Genomic DNA, 18521 nt, shown 5'->3' with positions numbered 1-18521 from the left:
TCCAACCACATACTGCATGCTTGGTTCTCTGGAAATGGTGTTGCTGGGCAACCCATCCACAGCTACTACAGTACCTTATGGGGAGTAAGGGCAGGTGGAATGTACCATCACTACATTTGGTGAGGGGAGGGATGCAAACCACATTTTGCTGCCCTACTCCATAATGTGTGTGGCAGTTTAAAGGGTGCACATTTGTAGATGTAAATAAAAAAAACAATAAATAATGAACTTTTAACAATCAAAGTATTATACCATACACAAAAATCGGAGCACACTTTTCTTTTAATACGGACCAATCAGCAAGTACACCTATAACATGTCTATGCCCCTCCCCTCAACGGGTAATTATGGCAGGTGTAATTAGGAGTGTGTCTCCGGTGGGTGGCAGGTTTTTTTTCTCTAGAGAGAAAGTGCGCATTGCATTACTGAATGCCTTTACAGGGGAATTTTAATTACAGCTCGAAGTAATTTGAGAAAGTGTGAGGTTGGTTAACTTTATAATAACCCTTATATAAGGGTAATAAGCTGTTTGGGAAAATGATGGAGTGGAGGCATTTTTGGATGTGTATTTACTATATTGGAAATAAATTGATTATAAAATAAGTTCAAGTTAAAAGCATACGCAATCTTTTGAACTCCAGGCCTCATATGACGTACGGCTTGCGCTCAGTGACTGTGTTGCCATGTCCGCGTATTACTGACTCTGCGGTTGTTATTTATTTATTTATTTTACAGCACAACTTTCAAATATATGGGCAGTCTTTTAAACATATTTTCGGAATATGCAGTCTTTATTGCTGGTCCTTGGCCTCCAAATCCCAATAAACTGCGACCAACTAAATCGCACTTCCAAATAGTCTACACCCAACGATTGGAACTCTGCTCAAAGCCTACTATCTATCATAGTTTGTTCCCCTCTCTTAGCTCCGCCATGTCTCTTAGGGGAAATCGCTTATTTTTTGTTTTTCCCTGCGCGATCTGGCAACACTCTGCTCAGGAGCGCATTCATGGAGTCACTGAGCACCGCGTAGGGGGAATTCGGCACAATGTCACTATTCTTTCCAAGTCATTTATTTGTCAATTTCTACAAACATTTAAATTGAGATCTACATTTTCTCGTTTCCACATTTCGCGAAAGAACTGACATTTTGCTTTAGAGGCCTAAACTCAAGTGTGTTCCAGTGTGAGGTGCTGTTCACCCCCCTGAGCCGCTGTTTGGCACCGCGGTGGAGGTCTGCGCTGCAGTGGTACATTCGCAATAAAATGGGTGTGGTTGAATCGCGCATATGTGATGCTACGTGTTTCTGGTGCAGACCGAATGATTTCATATGGGACTGAATTGACAGCATAGTGAGCGCACATTATTTGAATTATTTAAAAAAAATCAACTATAGCCTACTGTTGTTTATGTTGAATTCACCCCGCCTCCTATTCTGGCACAGTCACGTTTGAACTGATGGATGGGTTATATGCTCATCCGGAGAGATAACCAAGTCGAATTTAGTTACTTTATTTTCATGTTTTGAAGGGCCACGGGGTGCCTCGCATTTCATTGAATAGGACATTCTTGGACGCGGCGGCCAAAACGAAGAGACCAACACGAGAAGACTGAGGAAGAAGGCACTCGGAAGGAAAGAGGCGATCGAGGATTAAGCAACGCAATATAAAGACAACGACGACGTGTACTTAATTCGAAAGCTTTATTTGGACTTATTACATTTGTCGCTAATTATATTACTTGAGTCGCTTTTTTTTTCTCTACAAAAGCAAAGTGTGCTGATGAAATCAGGAATAACGTTACAGTGGTTTCTTCCCATCCTCTCAAAACGACCAGAGGGCGACATGGTGGCTCCATACTTTTTGGTAACATCGTTTTGATTCGTTTCATACATGAAACACGGAGTCGCCGAGGCCTAACTAGCACCAGGAAAGAACCGACAGTATGCAGTCCTAATCATTTTCCAGCAGAAAAATTCCCTGCGAATTACTTCCGCCAGCCACTTCAGCATTCCACTCACTTTACGCGAGGAGTGACTAAAGCCAAACAGGAAGATTAACAGGTACTATTAAATTCTAAAATTCATCCGAATGGTGTGACCGAGATGAGACATATGATGAAAAGTAGGAAGGGCATCAGAGTTTTAAATGATTAAAATGGTTCATGTTCATTTGTAATGTGAGGATCAACTTTATAATTTTGGATTTTATTAGTTTTGTCACCAAATCACATCAGTGGATTGTTATTCACAATCAGTAGGAATATTATGGAGATTATATATCATAGTACATTTGTATTTAAATGTACTGCATGTTTAATTTTAGCCGTGAGTCGTGAATTGGAGCAGAAGCCTCCTGTTCTTCAGCTGGCCGCAGCCTCCAGCGCTTTACGCCACAGCTCTGATTATGGCAAGCTGTTTTAACTTTTATTCCTTATACTAGTGCTGTCAATCGATTTAAAAAATCGAATTAATCGCACATTTTTCTGTAATTAATCACGATTAATTGCACATAACATCAAAGTTTTTAATATATTTAAAATTGTCCCAAACCCACAGTAATTTTCTACCCTTGCCTGATAAACTCATTGTAATAAATGCCACATTTAGCGGTGCCTTTAATATATTAGGGCTTTGTTTTGACTCATGTAACCTTGTTCTTTAAGTTTTTCGGTAGGTCTAACAGGTACAATATACAGCAATTGAATAATCAAACACTGCACAGTCTTCACTGCATAAATTTTAAATTGAAGATATTAATCCTTATTAAAGCTACAAAAGTTATTCAGTCGAGAAGTGAGTGATTTTCTCATTTTCTTTTCTTCTTTGATTAACATTAATGACACACACAGCATTAGGTTGCTGTCACTTTAAAGAAATAGACAGTTCACCCATAAATGAAAATGATCCCATAATTTACTCGCCCTCAAACCATACTAAGTGTATGTGACTTTCTTCTTTCAGCCCAAAACAATTGGAGTTATATTTAATAATATCCTGGCTCTTCCCAGGTATGTAATGGCATTGAATAGCCAGTTTTTGAAGCTCCAAAAAGTGCATCCATCCATCATAAAAGTAATCCATACAGGATAATAAATGCCTTCTGAAGTGAAGCGAGTAAGAAAAATATCCATATTTAAAACTTCATAAACTATAATCACTGGCTTCCAGCAACGGCCCTATACGCGCGTTTACGAGGTCAGAGGTCACCCTTCCAACTAAAACTCTACTCTCTCGTTATTAATCCACTGGAATTGTATGGATTACTTTTATGATGGATGGATGGGCTTTTTGGAGCTTCAAAAACTCAGACACTAATATTCAATGTCATTCCGAAGAGATGGGTTATTATTTAATATAAATCCGATTGTGTTCGGCTGGAAGAAAAATGTCATATACACCTAGGATGGCTTCAGGTTGAGTAAATTATGGGATAATTTTAATTTCAAATTTGTCAAGGATGACAGAAGAAAAAGTGTTGCGTTAAATTATTAGTTCACTTCAGAATTAAAAGTCATCCAAGATGTTCATCATTTTTTTTCTTCAGTCGAAAAGAAATGAAGGTTTTTGAGGAAAACATTCCAGGATTTACATCTCGTGGACACCAGAGTCCTACACACGAGTGACCCGCTAATATTTGATGTAACGGCTGGAATAATATTTACGGATTTGGGTGCGGTGTGGGTCGGACGCGCGGTAGACACGGTTGGACTGCAGGTCCAGTAGCCAAGACTATTTCAACTCAATTTGGTGCATTTGACAGCTGCTTTCAAATGGTCCCATGCTTATTTGTGTTCACGCACTCTCTGAAGAGCGTTAAAGGCTGCTTATTACAGCACAATTTGACTCAGAATGCTTATTGTTGGATTTATTGCTTGTGTTAGGCTACATGAGAAAAATGTATTCAGTGGTTTCAACCACATAATGTTTATTTTAGGTTTGAGACATTTAAATACACATAAGTACTAGCTAAAAAATCATTTTGAGTTTGTAAAATACACACTGATGTCTATGGAAGCGGCAATATAATAATCTTTTCCATTATAAAAAGACGACACGTTTTATTCATATCAGATACACATTGTGTAAGTAGCTTTACATTTGACCCTATTCTTCTCCCAGTTCACCGGCCACTTACTCATGTTTTTCGTGAGAAGTGGAGGAATTGACGTGTTGTAAACTAACATGGCGCCGCCCATCGCACATACAGCTCAACTAACGCGATCGTTATAAAGGTGTTTAAACAACAAAACACATCCACTTGCACATGCACATATTTGACAATCGGAATATCAGTGTTTCATGTTATAGCTAATATATTTGTGAATATTTTGAATAAAAAAGGAAAAATGTCATAAAAGCAGATCATCATTCATTCAGCGCTGTGTTGTGGTTGCGCTGTGTCACGTGACAAGCAATGACGCGTCACCATGGAAACATTAAAGTGACAGGTTCTAAATAAAGGTCGCCTAGAAAAACTCACGCTGGGGGATCAGTTCGAATATTTTAAACTTACGTGTGAAAGGGTTAATGCAGGTGCGGTTTGGGTCGCGGTTTTTATGTCAAACGGGTCGGTCGGGTACGGACTAAAATTAGTGTTTCTGTCGGATGTCGGGTGTTCTGTTAATTACTGCAGGTGCGGGGCGGGTTGATCAAACAGGTCCCGTCCAGGACTCTGTAATGGGGTACAACGGTTTGAAGGTCCAAATTTCAGTTTCAGTGTAGGGATCTGATTATGAGGGATTCAAAGGGATCTACACGAGGAATTCCAGCCGAGGAATAAGGGTCTTATCTAGCGAAACGATCTGTCAAAAACAAGTCATCAATCTAATAGTGACTAGGCCTAGTTCCTTTTCACTAGATAGCCTACTGAATTCACTGGATAGCCTACTTATTATTCACTTCCTACTATTAGGAATTCCAGTTGTTGCTGGTACATATTTTAGCTTTTACTATTCATTGGGTACTAATACTTTTTTATATAAAATTGGGATAGTTACTTGTATCTATTTCAGCTTTACCAGTATATGTATTAAATACTAGTGCCTAATTATAAGACCCAAGTATTTGCCTTTTTGCTTGTCATGTAATAATTTGTCAGAATGGTTACTTTATTCTTATTATATATAATCTTATTGGTAGATTAAAAAAAAATACTAGTACAATTTGAATACTCACTAGTGTCTAATAATTGGTTGTTCTGTTCAGTAAGTACTCAGAAAACTGGAATAACTATTTGAATTAGTTCTAAAGAATGTACTAGTGATTAATCAAATAAGTAAAGCTAGATATCACCAGATATTCGAATACATACAAGTAAAGTATGTATTAGTAGCTGATAGCCTATCTCATACACAGATCCTCAAGATACTAACAATAAAAAAATTAGTAACATACAGTTAGTTTCATCTAGGCTACTCACGGGCGTAATTTCCTATGGGGACAGGGGGGACATGTTTTCAAACTTTTCAAACCCCCCCCACTTTTCAAAATCCTGTTTGTGTCACCCCCCCCCCCCCCACTTTCAAATTCGTTTTGTTATGATTTTTAACTAAAATTAATTAAGTCACCTGTTGTTTCTGTCGTTTCATTGCCGACTGTGCCGCAAACGCGATACCTGCTCATTAGAACTTTCTGTGAGCTATTTTTAGAGTGTGCACGCGACGTTCCTGGACGTGGACGCGCGCTTCGACAGGCTCGGTCCTGCTCCTCCGCGGTTGCGGCACAGTCAGCGATGAAACGCGAGAAACAACAACAGGTGACTTAAGCTAGCGTCTTATGATCCTGCTCTTATTCTTATTCATGTTTATTCATTTATGCGCGACAAAACAAAAGAGAACGCGCTGCAGTGAATGTCCTCCTGATACACACACACACACACACACACACACACACGACACATAGAAAGACGCGCGCCAGTATGGAGTTCTATTTCGCCGCTTGAATGAACAAAAACACACATGTATGCCAAAATGTCCGTTTTGTCGAGTATCCTCACAAGAACAGTCTTAAATGACTTAAATAAAATCTTAAATGAAAGTAAAGAGTAGTGAGAGAATGAGACGCATGAGATCCTGTCAGCAGCGGCAGATCTTAAAGTGACAGCAGCCACAAATTCTCTCTGTCAGTAAAGTTAACCAAAGAACAAAGGGAACCTAACTGCTCTTGACTAAATAATGCTTGTAGCTTTAATAAGGATTAATCTACATTTAATTTATATTTATGCAGTGCGGACTGTTTGATAACCTTATTCAATTTCTACATATTTCATACCTGGCACAGGTAAATATGACGTTTATTATGGGTTTATGTAAGATTTTTTTTAAGTTCACTTAAATTACAAGTTGTTATATTGTTTTGAAGCCTAATAAATGTTTAAAAAATAATTGGGGGGTTATACTGTATTTAGGTTGTTTCTACATTACAGTGGAAATTGAGGCTCACATTATTTACATTTTTATTTACACACAAAACATTAATGGCTAACATTTTGACTTTATAAAATGATTCTCTAAAGTCTTGGCGATCGGTCCCTATAAACAATTAAGAAAGTAAGACATATTTTTCTTATACATAGCCTACTATTCTTTTTGGCAGAATTTATCATTATAATCAAATTATTTCCTGGTTTTTGTATCAGCATAGTCCCTAAATGTATGTACATCCAGGAAATGGGATTCAAATCGAAAACATGTCCCCCCATTTTGTGTCCCCCCCCCCCCCCCCCCCCCCCCCCCCTTACGCCTTTGAGGCTACTTATTAAAACGGCTTGCCATACGTAGCCTATGTCAGTAGATAAAGAGGATGTTAACCGTGCATATGTCTGTTGTTCTGGGCGTAGGACGATCTGACTGAAATATAAACGTAACCCATGTGATCAAGCAAACGCACGTTTTGCAGCTGTCTCTCGGGTTTAAAAGGATAGGTTGCGGTTTCAGTGAAACCCACGGTGCCAGTAAACGATAGAAATGCCGCTTACTTTTATGCAGAGAGTGCATGCCACTCTGCATTAAGCTGTAAGGGTGGGGCCAAGGCTGACATTTCTTTATAGTGCTATCAGAACTCCGTCTATTTAATGGACACAAATCCACAGAACATATGATCATTGGCGCGTTTGTGTCGGTAATGGAATGGGACGTTGGTTGAACCGAAAATGGTTCCGTAGACCCGCCATTCTGCGTCAACGTGATGATGGAAGCCGAATGCAACATGCTGTCTCCACATCTCATTTGTTTATGGCGTTCTGTGTGTAAAATAGTCGTAGAAAACAGTTTACCTTTGTTTCATGAAGACGGAGAAAACATTTGCCTACTCCGAGGCGGTGGCCTTGTTTGGTGCTTAGCTGACAGCCCCCTCAAGTCATGTTTAATGCATGAAGTCGTATTATTTTACATAGTGCTGACAATAATATAACACCACTGCAAATAAGGAAAAAAACAGCAGGTTAATAAATAGATCATGTTTGATCCTCAGGCTATTTCTAACCCATTTATACCCGATTTCAAACACTACATATCAGTCAAGCAGGCATTGGTGCAGTAGTGTGGACCAGAGGATAGGCTAAGTTAACTAACCCCTCTCCCCGTAACCAACTGCTTCTTTCCCAACTTGCTTGAAGACCTTAAAAGGTGAAGAAAGGTTTTCAGTCATGTAGCTTATCTACGATCCCCCAGAGCATAGCCATTTATCGAAATGAAAGGTTTTGTGGGTAAATGGCATTATACACCACTGATGCTTCTTTCTCTATGATTGGCTCTGATGTAAGTTTTAAAGTGGATCTTTAGCTTTAATGCTCTTTGTGTAGAATTTCATCACAGATTGACTCTTATACATTTCTTTATTCCTTCTGTGGTGTGGTGTTTGTGTTGAGGGAGTTATATCTCTCTAATAAGTGTGTGGTAAGAGGGTAATAACAATCATTTTTGCATTCGTGTCTCACAGTTCTCCATCAGCATTGAGACAATAGACATACCGAGATCTGTGTGGCTATAACTGGAAAACATGCAAAGTAGAACTGTTTATAAGATCCAAAAGATCTTTGTGATTGGTTGATGATTTGTGACATATTTGACTGTAAAAATGTATGCAAAAAAATCCTGTGTTTTTGCATGCCAGTTTGAATGTGTAACCTTATGTTCGATTTCAGGTTATGTAACATTTTCTTCTCTCTTTCTGTTTGACACACTCACTTTTAATTTACCATCTATTATAATCCTAATTCCAGATCTTGTTTCTGTGTTTGGAATGGATCTCGGAACATTAATCCTATTATCTTATAGATTATGCCAGATTAAAGATTATGCCGTAATGTTAATCTAAATCCTGCAGCACATCTGCACTATGAAATGATTAGTGATGAACAAATATTTTATACATATTTTATATGTAACAAAAATCTTTACACAAAATGATGCACATCATTTAGTTTTGTGTGTGGGAACTTTCTCCAACTGATCAGTATTGTGCAGTATGTACAGTATTGTTTACTTTTTGTAAAATCTTATAACCAAAGTGAGATTTATTTAAAAAAAATAAAAGGTTCTAATTTCAAATTGCATTTAAAAGACTTTAATTATGATGTTATTTTGCTGGTCAGCTTGTCAAACTTAAAAAACTGTGTCCTCTAACATTATTCATTATGTTTTAATCTACAGGTGTCTGAGGGGGTGAGAGAGGTCAGAGGGTAAAAGTTAAAGATCATTTCAAGATGAGTGAGCTTGAGCAGCTTCGACAGGAGGCTGAGCAACTGCGTAATCAGATCAGAGTGAGTCCCAATACTGATAATGCTGAAATATAATGGTCTTTATTTTTCACTCTCTGCTTTGAGGTCAGGGTTGCCATAAATCAAGCGCAGCGTTCGTTCTGGCAGGTCACGTTTGTCAAGCTTGCATCCGCTGACTCTCAGCTGATCCACGTCTACCTATAGGAATACGACGCCTATCACTGTATACATGTATAAGCTCCTTCAGTATTATCAGCAGCTATCGTGTTTCTCAGGAGCTAATTACCCTCCTCCATCCCCAGCTCCTCCCCTCGCCCAGTCAGGATTTGGTATTCTGATTCCCCTTGAATCAGAATAAATTCTCGAATTATGTTGTACTTTAAAATCTTGAATTAATGATATCTGCAATACATTCATGCTGGTTCTGTTCTGTTTACCCTAAGGGGGGGTTATTGCTGCTCTCCCTGCTCTTATCCATGCTAGGCTGCATGGATGCACAGGGAGTTCTCGCCCAGAACTGAACCATACCACCAATCCAAACTGTATGCTAATTGTCAATCGTATTTGACGATAGTGGTCCTGACAGAATGACAGTTGGCTTTAAATGTATCATGTCAGCTAAATACATTTATACGAAATGCAACCTATTACTGATCCTCATTTTCTAACTATTATAAAAACTTTTGCAAACTCAGTAATTACACATTTTGTCAAATTATGAGTGAAATAGGGTTTCTTAAACTATGACTATGGGTTTGGCTCCACTATGCTCACATTCAGAGAAAACAGTGTTTGTTTTTTTACACCATGCCAGCTTCTTTGGCTATTTTCATGATGAAAACCATACTTGAATTATACAATTTAAATTGAAAATAAATTAGATATATAAGAACCATGTTTTGTTTGGATTTTGCATCATCATTTGGATTTACTTGAATGAAAAGCTTTTTCAAGGGTATTAACAGAATAAAACATTTTCTCAGATGGCTAGAAATATTACACTCTAATAAAATATGTTTGAGGATATCAAATCTAATCAATTTAAAGACTTTCAGTGTTGGTGTAGTTATTGTGTTTGCCTTTTAGAGAGCCATAAACAATTTCCAGTGATGCTTTTGTAGCTTCCCATAGACTCCACTCAAAATGAAGTGTGCATTGAGATATCCTGATTACTTCAGAAACAGGCAATACCTCCACCTGCAAATGGTGACTGCAAAATGATTCAGCTAACATTTGTCTGTTGTCTCTCAGGATGCCAGGAAAGCATGTGGAGATTCCACACTTACTCAGGTAAGACATTACATTCAGGACCTGAATGATGTGATCTCCAGAGGTTTATGGGTTTTCACTCATGTGTCGTGTGTATGTTTGGTAGATAACAGCAGGCCTGGACCCAGTGGGGAGGATACAGATGAGGACGAGGCGCACGCTGCGTGGCCATTTGGCTAAAATCTACGCCATGCACTGGGGCACAGACTCCAGGTATCTCTTATCTCTATCTCTATCTCAAAGAGAAAGTTAAAAGTAGCAAATGAGCATGACTCAGCAGGTCATGACTTGGCTTTGGTTTTTCACCTGTTGGCGGCACAGAAGACAATGAACAACACGATATACTGACCCACATGTTAGCTTATCATCTACGGCTACACTGGTGTCACAATCTAAATGAATTTCTTTAAAGACGTGTCATTTTTGTGAGCTTTCATAAGCTCCAAGGATGTGTTGCACTTGTGTGCCATCTTCACAGTTACAACTATAAAGCCAAAATTATACTACCATTGTCTGCGTTCCGCTCTGGCTCATGGACTGTCTGCGTGATGTAATTTTCATTAATATTACAATCTGCTGATGTCTATGCACTCTGATCATCTCATTTAATAAAGGTTGCGCACTTCAGAGGTTGCATTTTTTTGGCCGCATAGGTCATAGAGGACTCCTCATTTCAGAAAAGTAACAATTATAAAATTGACTGTTATTTCTTGTGATGTATAAAGTATTGTAATTAATTTCTTACTTTGGAATGGAGGCAGCCTCAATGACGTATGTAGCCGACAAATGAACATTCCGGAGGATGCAGCCTTCGAAATGAGACACAGCTTTTTTGCCATTTATAAAACAGTGCGTTTGATTTGAGTGCTTGAAAAGGAAGGTCCATTGGTGCGCATGGGCCTAATGCATTTTTCCTTGCTTGCAGTCAAAGAAATATACTTTAAAAAGTCTTACATGCTTACAACTGTGTATAAGATGAAGCGGAAAGTGGAAAATGAAGTATATCTGGGCCTTAAGTAGACAATTCAACATCATTATTGTTTTGAATTGAAAATATTACCATATTCATTTGACCATAGAATGAAATTCAGCATTTTAATAAAATTGTAACTACACACTATATGTTATCTACATAGGCTATTGGATTAGCTTGACCATAGAGATTTTAGCATAGCAGGCTAATTGTTACAAAAAACTATTTGTTGCTTCTCTTATATCTTTTAATATCTTGTAAATCGCTTTGGAGTCCAAGGGAGACCACATTCAGGCCTGTGATCAACAGGGCACCACAGACTAGTAACCAGTTAGAATTAGAGTTGCTGCTGTGTAAAGATACAAAACACAGGGACTCATTGGTGCCCTAAGCAAAAAACTGGAAATCGATTTCTTGGTAAAAATCTCCAGTTGGTTCCCCCCATGGTGCCATACTCTGCATATAGAGAGTGGCGACTTATAAACAAATAACATATAAGCTTGGTGATTCGATCCTTTTTTTCTTGCCCACTAGCTAGCCTATATTAAGTTAGAATAAAGAAATGAACTGAAAGCTTTAATGTAGTTTATAAATTCATTGTTGCCTCTGTAAAGTAAATATGTGTGTTTCAGTAAGAACACCAGCCATTTTCCTGTCTTATATTCTCTTTTTTAATCTATTATTTTATATATATAAGTCCGCTTTCTTTTCTTCTCCTCTCCTCAGGCTTCTTGTTAGTGCCTCACAGGATGGAAAACTCATAATCTGGGACAGCTACACTACAAACAAGGTCTGTAGCTCCATCGTAGTGTTACACATACAAGTTAAGCTTTCCATGAACTATCACCATTGAGTAAACCAACGGCAGGTTGTCCATGTAGTAAGTGTTTTATAAGGTCACATTAAAATCATCAGGTAAACAAATGATTATTACTAACACTGCCAAAAAGTCAGTTATATATGTTGTAAAGATTATCAGCATGTGTGTTTTTCCTGCCATTATCCAATGTTCAACAACCTGTTCAAACCTTTGCGTGTATATTATAAACTTCAGATGCACGCCATCCCGTTACGGTCATCATGGGTGATGACATGTGCGTATGCGCCATCCGGAAACTTTGTGGCCTGTGGTGGATTGGACAATATTTGCTCCATATACAGCTTAAAGACGCGAGAGGGCAATGTTAGAGTCAGCCGGGAGCTGCCTGGTCACACAGGTTTGATACACACACACACACACACACACACACACACACACACACACACACACACACACACACACACACACACACACAGGGCCTCATTTACAAACCGTGCGCCAAAATCTGTGCCAATATTCATATTTATAAAAATGACGTGAACAAGTGCTTAGCGCTTCGTCAGGGTCTAAGCAGACGTACGCACTTGTCCTTATGGCAGAGAGTCGGAGTACTGCAGGTATTTGGAAATCTAAGCAATTTTTGCCGCTCATCTCAAGTAAAGGATTTGGATGTTGACTGGTGCTCTTTTATATGCTAATGACATTAATTATTGGGCGTTTACAAGGCAGAGATCTAAAACTATTCAGCTGCACACAATTGATTTTTCTGCGCACAATTAATCTTAAATAACAAAAAAAAGGGTAAATAAAAGTGTGGCTTAACAAAACAATGAAAGTGCACAGTCTGCATGATTACAGAAAATTTAACAGAAAATGAATGCTGGAAATAAGATTCAGTATTAGTCAGACAATAAAACATGTTCCCTGACATATTGCTTAAAATGGCCCCAAGCTTTATTAAACTGGTTAGACAAGCCTCTTATAGAGTGTTTAATTTTTTCTAACTTTAAGAAAAAGAGGACATCTCGAATCCATTGTGTTGGAGTTGGAGGCCTACGATCCTTCCATCTCAGCAATATTAATCGTTTGGCTAAGAGCATGAGAAAAGCTGCACAATCAGATTGTATCTTTGTAAAATGACATGATTCAGAGGTGATTCCAAAAATAGCTATCAGTGGGCAAGGGGAGATTGATCTACCTAAGAAACCAGAGATGGTCTCAAAAAAGTGACCCAGATGCTCTTAAGCTTTGTACAAAACCAAAACATATGTGCATGAGAGGCTGGGGTAAAGCTACAGCGATCACATGCAGGATCTACAGGTCCTTCTCAAACAATTAGCATATTGTGATAAAGTTAATTATTTTCCATAATGTAATGATAAAAATTAAACTTTCATATATTTTAGATTCATTGCACACCAACTGAAATATTTCAGGTCTTTTATTGTTTTAATACTGATGATTTTGGCATACAGCTCATGAAAACCCAAAATTCCTGTCTAAAAAAATTAGCATATCATGAAAAGGGTCTCTAAACGAGCTATTAACCTAATCATCTGAATCAACTAATTAACTCTAAACACCTGCAAAAGATTCCTGAGGCTTTTAAAAACTCCCAGCCTGTTTCATTACTCAAAACCGCAATCATGGGTAAGACTGCCGACCTGACTGCTGTCCAGAAGGTCATCATTGACACCCTCAAGCAAGAGGGTAAGACAGAAAGAAATTTCTGAACAAATAGGCTGTTCCCAGAGTGCTGTATCAAGGCACCTCAGTGGGAAGTCTGTGGGAAGGAAAAAGTGTGGCAAAAAACGCTGCACAACGAGAAGAGGTGACCGGACCCTGAGGAAGATTGTGGAGAAGGACCGATTCCAGACCTTGGGGGACCTGCGGAAGCAGTGGACTGAGTCTGGAGTAGAAACATCCAGAGCCACCGTGCACAGGCGTGTGCAGGAAATGGGCTACAGATGCCGCATTCCCCAGGTCAAGCCACTTTTGAACCAGAAACAGCGGCAGAAGCGCCTGACCTGGGCTACAGAAAAGCAGCACTGGACTGTTGCTCAGTTTTGCATGTCATTCGGAAATCAAGGTGCCAGAGTCTGGAGGAAGACTGGGGAGAAGGAAATGCCAAAATGCCTGAAGTCCAGTGTCAAGTACCCACAGTCAGTGATGGTCTGGGGTGCCATGTCAGCTGCTGGTGTTGGTGCACTGTGTTTTATCAAGGGCAGGGTCAATGCAGCTAGCTATCAGGAGATTTTGGAGCACTTCATGCTTCCATCTGCTGAAAAGCTTTATGGAGATGAAGATTTCATTTTTCAGCACGACCTGGCACCTGCTCACAGTGCCAAAACCACTGGTAAATGGTTTACTGACCATGGTATTACTGTGCTCAATTGGCCTGCCAGCTCTCCTGACCTGAACCCCATGGAGAATCAGTGGGATATTGTGAAGAGAAAGTTGAGAGACGCAAGACCCAACACTCTGGATGAGCTTAAGGCCGCTATCGAAGCATCCTGGGCCTCCATAACACCTCAGCAGTGCCACAGGCTGATTGCCTCCATGCCACGCCGCATTGAAGCAGTCATTTCTGCAAAAGGATTCCCGACCAAGTATTGACTATTGAGTGCATAACTGAACATAATTATTTGAAGGTTGACTTTTTTTTTTGTATTAAAAACACTTCTTTTATTGGTCGGATGAAATATGCCAATTTTTTGAGACAGGAATTTGGGGTTTTCATGAGCTGTATGCCAAAATCATCAGTATTAAAACAATAAAAGACCTAAAATATTTCAGTTGGTGTGCAATGAATCTAAAAATATGAAAGTTTAATTTTTATCATTACATTATGGAAAATAATTAACTTTATCACAATATGCTAATTTTTTGAGAAGGACCTGTATATGCTGAAAGTGTTTGGATAGTTTCAGCTTTGTCCAGTGTACAAGCTGCACACAATTTCAAGATCATTTGTGATTTATACTGTAGATTTCACATTTGGAAGAGAGGCGTAGCACGTTCTTTGTGTGTACGTTCGTTCTCTGAATCACACATACTCGCTTTTGAGAAATCACATTTCTACGCAACCTTTTATAAACAAGGCCCACATACTCACACCTTCATTTACAAATAAATGCAAATATAAATCTCAGAATGTTTTATATAGTTTATATATTTTTTGCATGCAATATTGTTGTTGGCAGTAATCAAATGTACCTACTACTCATGACTGTATTTTTTTTTGTACTTCTGAAAGTAAAAAGAATCAGAATCAGATCAAATCACAAAAGCATGTTTCTTTACCATCATGCTGTTTCAGGGTGTGACATGTTGACTTCCTGCCTGTTCATTTCCTAGGTTACCTTTCCTGTTGCCGTTTCATAGATGACAATCAGATTATCACCAGTTCAGGAGACACAACCTGGTGTGTTCAATAATAAATATGAAACCCTACACTCTACTACAGTGGTTCTCAAGTGGTTTTGCTTCAGGACCCAGATGTACAGTATGGCATCTCCAACATAGTACCAAAATTGTTTATCGTACAAATGTAAACGAAAATGTCCTTAAAATCAAACCCTGTTAATTTTAATAATGTAAATTTTTGATTAACGATTATTATTAAAGGGTTAGTTCACTCAACAAAAAAAAATTCTGTAAGTGTGCACACTCATGTCGTTCCAAACCCCTAAGACTTTCATTAATCTTCAGAACACAAATGAAGATATTTTTGATGAAATCTTTCTGTCCCTCCATTGACTACACAACTTCCACTTTGGTGCTTCAAAAAGTTCATAAAGAGATCGAAAACTAATCCATATGAATTGAGCGGTTTATTCCAAAAAAAAATTCTGAAGAGACTCAATCGCTTTATATGATGAACAGATTGAATTTAGGCTTTTATTCACATATTCATCAAACGGAAGCTCAAGCATGCTTGCTTGACGTGCGAGATCCCTATGGCGAGATCCAATGTGGTTCAGTCTCATTCAGGTTCAGTGTGTTACACAGCAACCCGTGAGGTTTGTTCTTGCACATCAAGCAAGTACGGCTGAGCTTCTGTTTATATTCGCTGATACATTTTTTAAATGTGAATAAAAGCCTAAATTCAATCTGTTCATCATTTAAAGCGATCAAGTCTCTTCAGAAAATTTGGACTAAACTGCTCAATTCAAATGGATTAGTTTTACAATCTCTTTGTGAACTTTTTGAAGACTGTCAATGGAGGGACAGAAATCGATTTCATTTAAAATATCTTCATTTATGTTCCGAAGATGAACGAAAGTCTTACAGGTTTGGAACAACAATCGGTTGAGCGAATGATGACAGAATTGTCATTTTTGGAAGAACTATCCCTTTGATCTCGGCAACTAATATTCATCACACAAACAATTCCAGCCAGCACAAGCCACTTTTATCATTGTTGAAAGTGATTTATTTGTAGTCTGGGTGGTATTTTTTTTATCTTGCATAATTTTGTTTAAAGATTTTGAGGATAAAGATTACACAACTTACCCAACTTGGCATGGCCAAGTGAATCTATGGCAAAATAGGTTGGACATCAACAGCAAATGAAATAGGAAGCGTTTATCCTCTCTTTCGAAAGTTAAGCCTGTTAATCATTATTTGCATTTATCATTGTTTGTTTTTTCCCTGCTGTCCGTGTTCTTGTGACCCACCAGTTGAGAACCACTGTTGTACTTAAACAGCCTGTTTACTTTCAGTTACAGCTTCTTTTGAGTTTACACAAGAGTTCAATAACCTATGTGGAGGTTGTATGTCTTAACCTATGGCGTTTGTGTTTGTTCCAGTGCTCTGTGGGACATCGAGACTGGTCAGCAGACCACGCTGTTCTCGGGTCACAGTGGAGATGTGATGAGTCTGTCATTGGCTCCAGACTCTCGGACCTTCATCTCTGGGGCCTGTGACGCCTCCATTAAACTCTGGGACATCAGAGACAGCATGTGCAGACAGACGTTCACCGGTCACGAGTCAGACATCAACGCTGTCTGTGTGAGTAAACACACTGCTTAAAGAAGTACACATTACTGTTATTTCCTTTTGCACTCATTTTCTCCTCCATCGCTCAGTTCTTCCCCAGCGGCAGTGCATTTGCAACCGGTTCCGATGACGCCACCTGCAGGCTGTTTGACCTGCGTGCAGATCAGGAGCTCTGTTTATACTCTCATGATAATATCATCTGTGGCATCACCTCTGTGGCCTTCTCCCGCTCTGGCCGCCTGCTGCTTGCTGGATATGACGACTTTAACTGCAACATCTGGGACGCCATGAAGGGAGACCGAGCAGGTGAACATGCTGGTGTTATTATCATGTGACTTGTAACCATTTGCACAGTGCGTTTAGTCCAACATTTTTTATTTATTTTTGCAGGAGACTACTTTCAAAAACATTTTTTAAAAATGGTTTATGTACAGGTCATAGCATCATATTTTTTCCATGGTGTATGAGGTGGAAGATCTAAAATACTTAGTTTTTTTCTAAACCCCATTGTTACACTTGAACTCTTCACACTCATCGTCTCTTACAGGAGTGCTGGCTGGCCATGACAATCGTGTGAGCTGTCTTGGGGTCACAGATGATGGCATGGCCGTGTCTACAGGTTCCTGGGACAGCTTCCTGAAGATCTGGAACTGACAACACAGCTCACATATAGTACACATTATTCACTCATCATACACACTGTATGTACTTTACTGTACATATGATGTACACTTGCCTACACAGACACACATGCCTGACAAAGAACTGTACATACTATATATAATGGCAATTAGTTATAAGTTTACACCAAATCTTTTCAGTGCCACATCATTGTATACATATATAGTTACACTATAGGTAGGTTTGAACCACAAGTTTAAAACAGGAATGTTTACACACACACTTACACACTTTTTCCCTTACTTAAGCTTTGCTGGACCTACACGGTACCTTTACTCACTAAGAGACACAAGTGCATTAGGAGGAATGTGTGTTGAGTGAGTCGTCTAATTTGAGCGTATAATCCAAAACATTTATTTGAAACACGTTTGACATACTTTGAGACCTTGGGAGTTGGAGTTGATCCATTGAAGCGCTTTCATTTTTATTTTGACTCATTCTGTCTTCTATACTCAAAATTAAGCCTGAAGTACTGATGTTTCTATGAGCATGTAGTTAAAAATATGGAAGACCCTGAGACAGTTACCCACCAGGAATGTCCTGGGCTGTGTTTCCCAAAAGCATTGTGAGATAAGTTGATTGAGAGAACATTGGTGGCAATGGTCTCCACCATCAACTTGGGCCCACGAAAACGTTTTTACGAAACGCAGCCCTGGTTGATACAGATCACACTATGTAGTCCATGTTTTTATAGATGCGTATGCCGGCATATTCCAGTATACAAGTAAATATGTGATGTTTGTCTTTCATTTTTGTTTAGATTTGACCTTTTTTAAAAGCTTATTTTATTCATGTTTTCCTGTGTGCCACACCCTAAGGAAAATAAAGAAAGCTGAAAAAAAATAATGTGTTTGGGGTCACTAAATAAGTGACTAATGGTCGATCACATATGTATATGTAAATACTTATTATAAATGACTCAGTTCATAATAACTGTTCGTTTTGTTTCAGGACCCAGACTTCACATTAGACATCAAGTATTGAGTCAAAACAGTATTAAAAGTGGCTTAAAATACAAAAGTGTCCTTAGGATCAAGCATTACATTTTTTTAACCATAG

At 38.7% G+C, this 18521-nt stretch overlaps 1 protein-coding gene across 1 annotated transcript; it reads left to right on the top strand.

The window, feature by feature from the left end:
• Nucleotides 1–1181: 1181 nt before the first annotated feature.
• Nucleotides 1182–18299, top strand: gnb2 (guanine nucleotide binding protein (G protein), beta polypeptide 2). Its single transcript, XM_056236927.1, has 10 exons — nucleotides 1182–2060; nucleotides 8651–8760; nucleotides 9970–10008; nucleotides 10094–10200; nucleotides 11687–11750; nucleotides 12015–12177; nucleotides 15138–15204; nucleotides 16592–16793; nucleotides 16871–17087; nucleotides 17329–18299. Exons 2-10 carry the CDS (start codon nucleotides 8704–8706, stop codon nucleotides 17433–17435), a joined length of 1023 nt encoding a protein of 340 aa, XP_056092902.1. The 5' UTR covers nucleotides 1182–2060; nucleotides 8651–8703; the 3' UTR covers nucleotides 17436–18299.
• The last annotated feature ends 222 nt before the right edge of the window (nucleotides 18300–18521 follow it).

This window comes from Rhinichthys klamathensis, unplaced genomic scaffold (assembly GCF_029890125.1).
Source record: "Rhinichthys klamathensis goyatoka isolate OS25496 unplaced genomic scaffold, OSU_Roscu_1.1 h1tg000473l_1, whole genome shotgun sequence".
Taxonomy (NCBI): Eukaryota; Metazoa; Chordata; class Actinopteri; order Cypriniformes; family Leuciscidae; genus Rhinichthys; species Rhinichthys klamathensis.
This window is presented reverse-complemented; position numbering and strand designations above follow the sequence as displayed.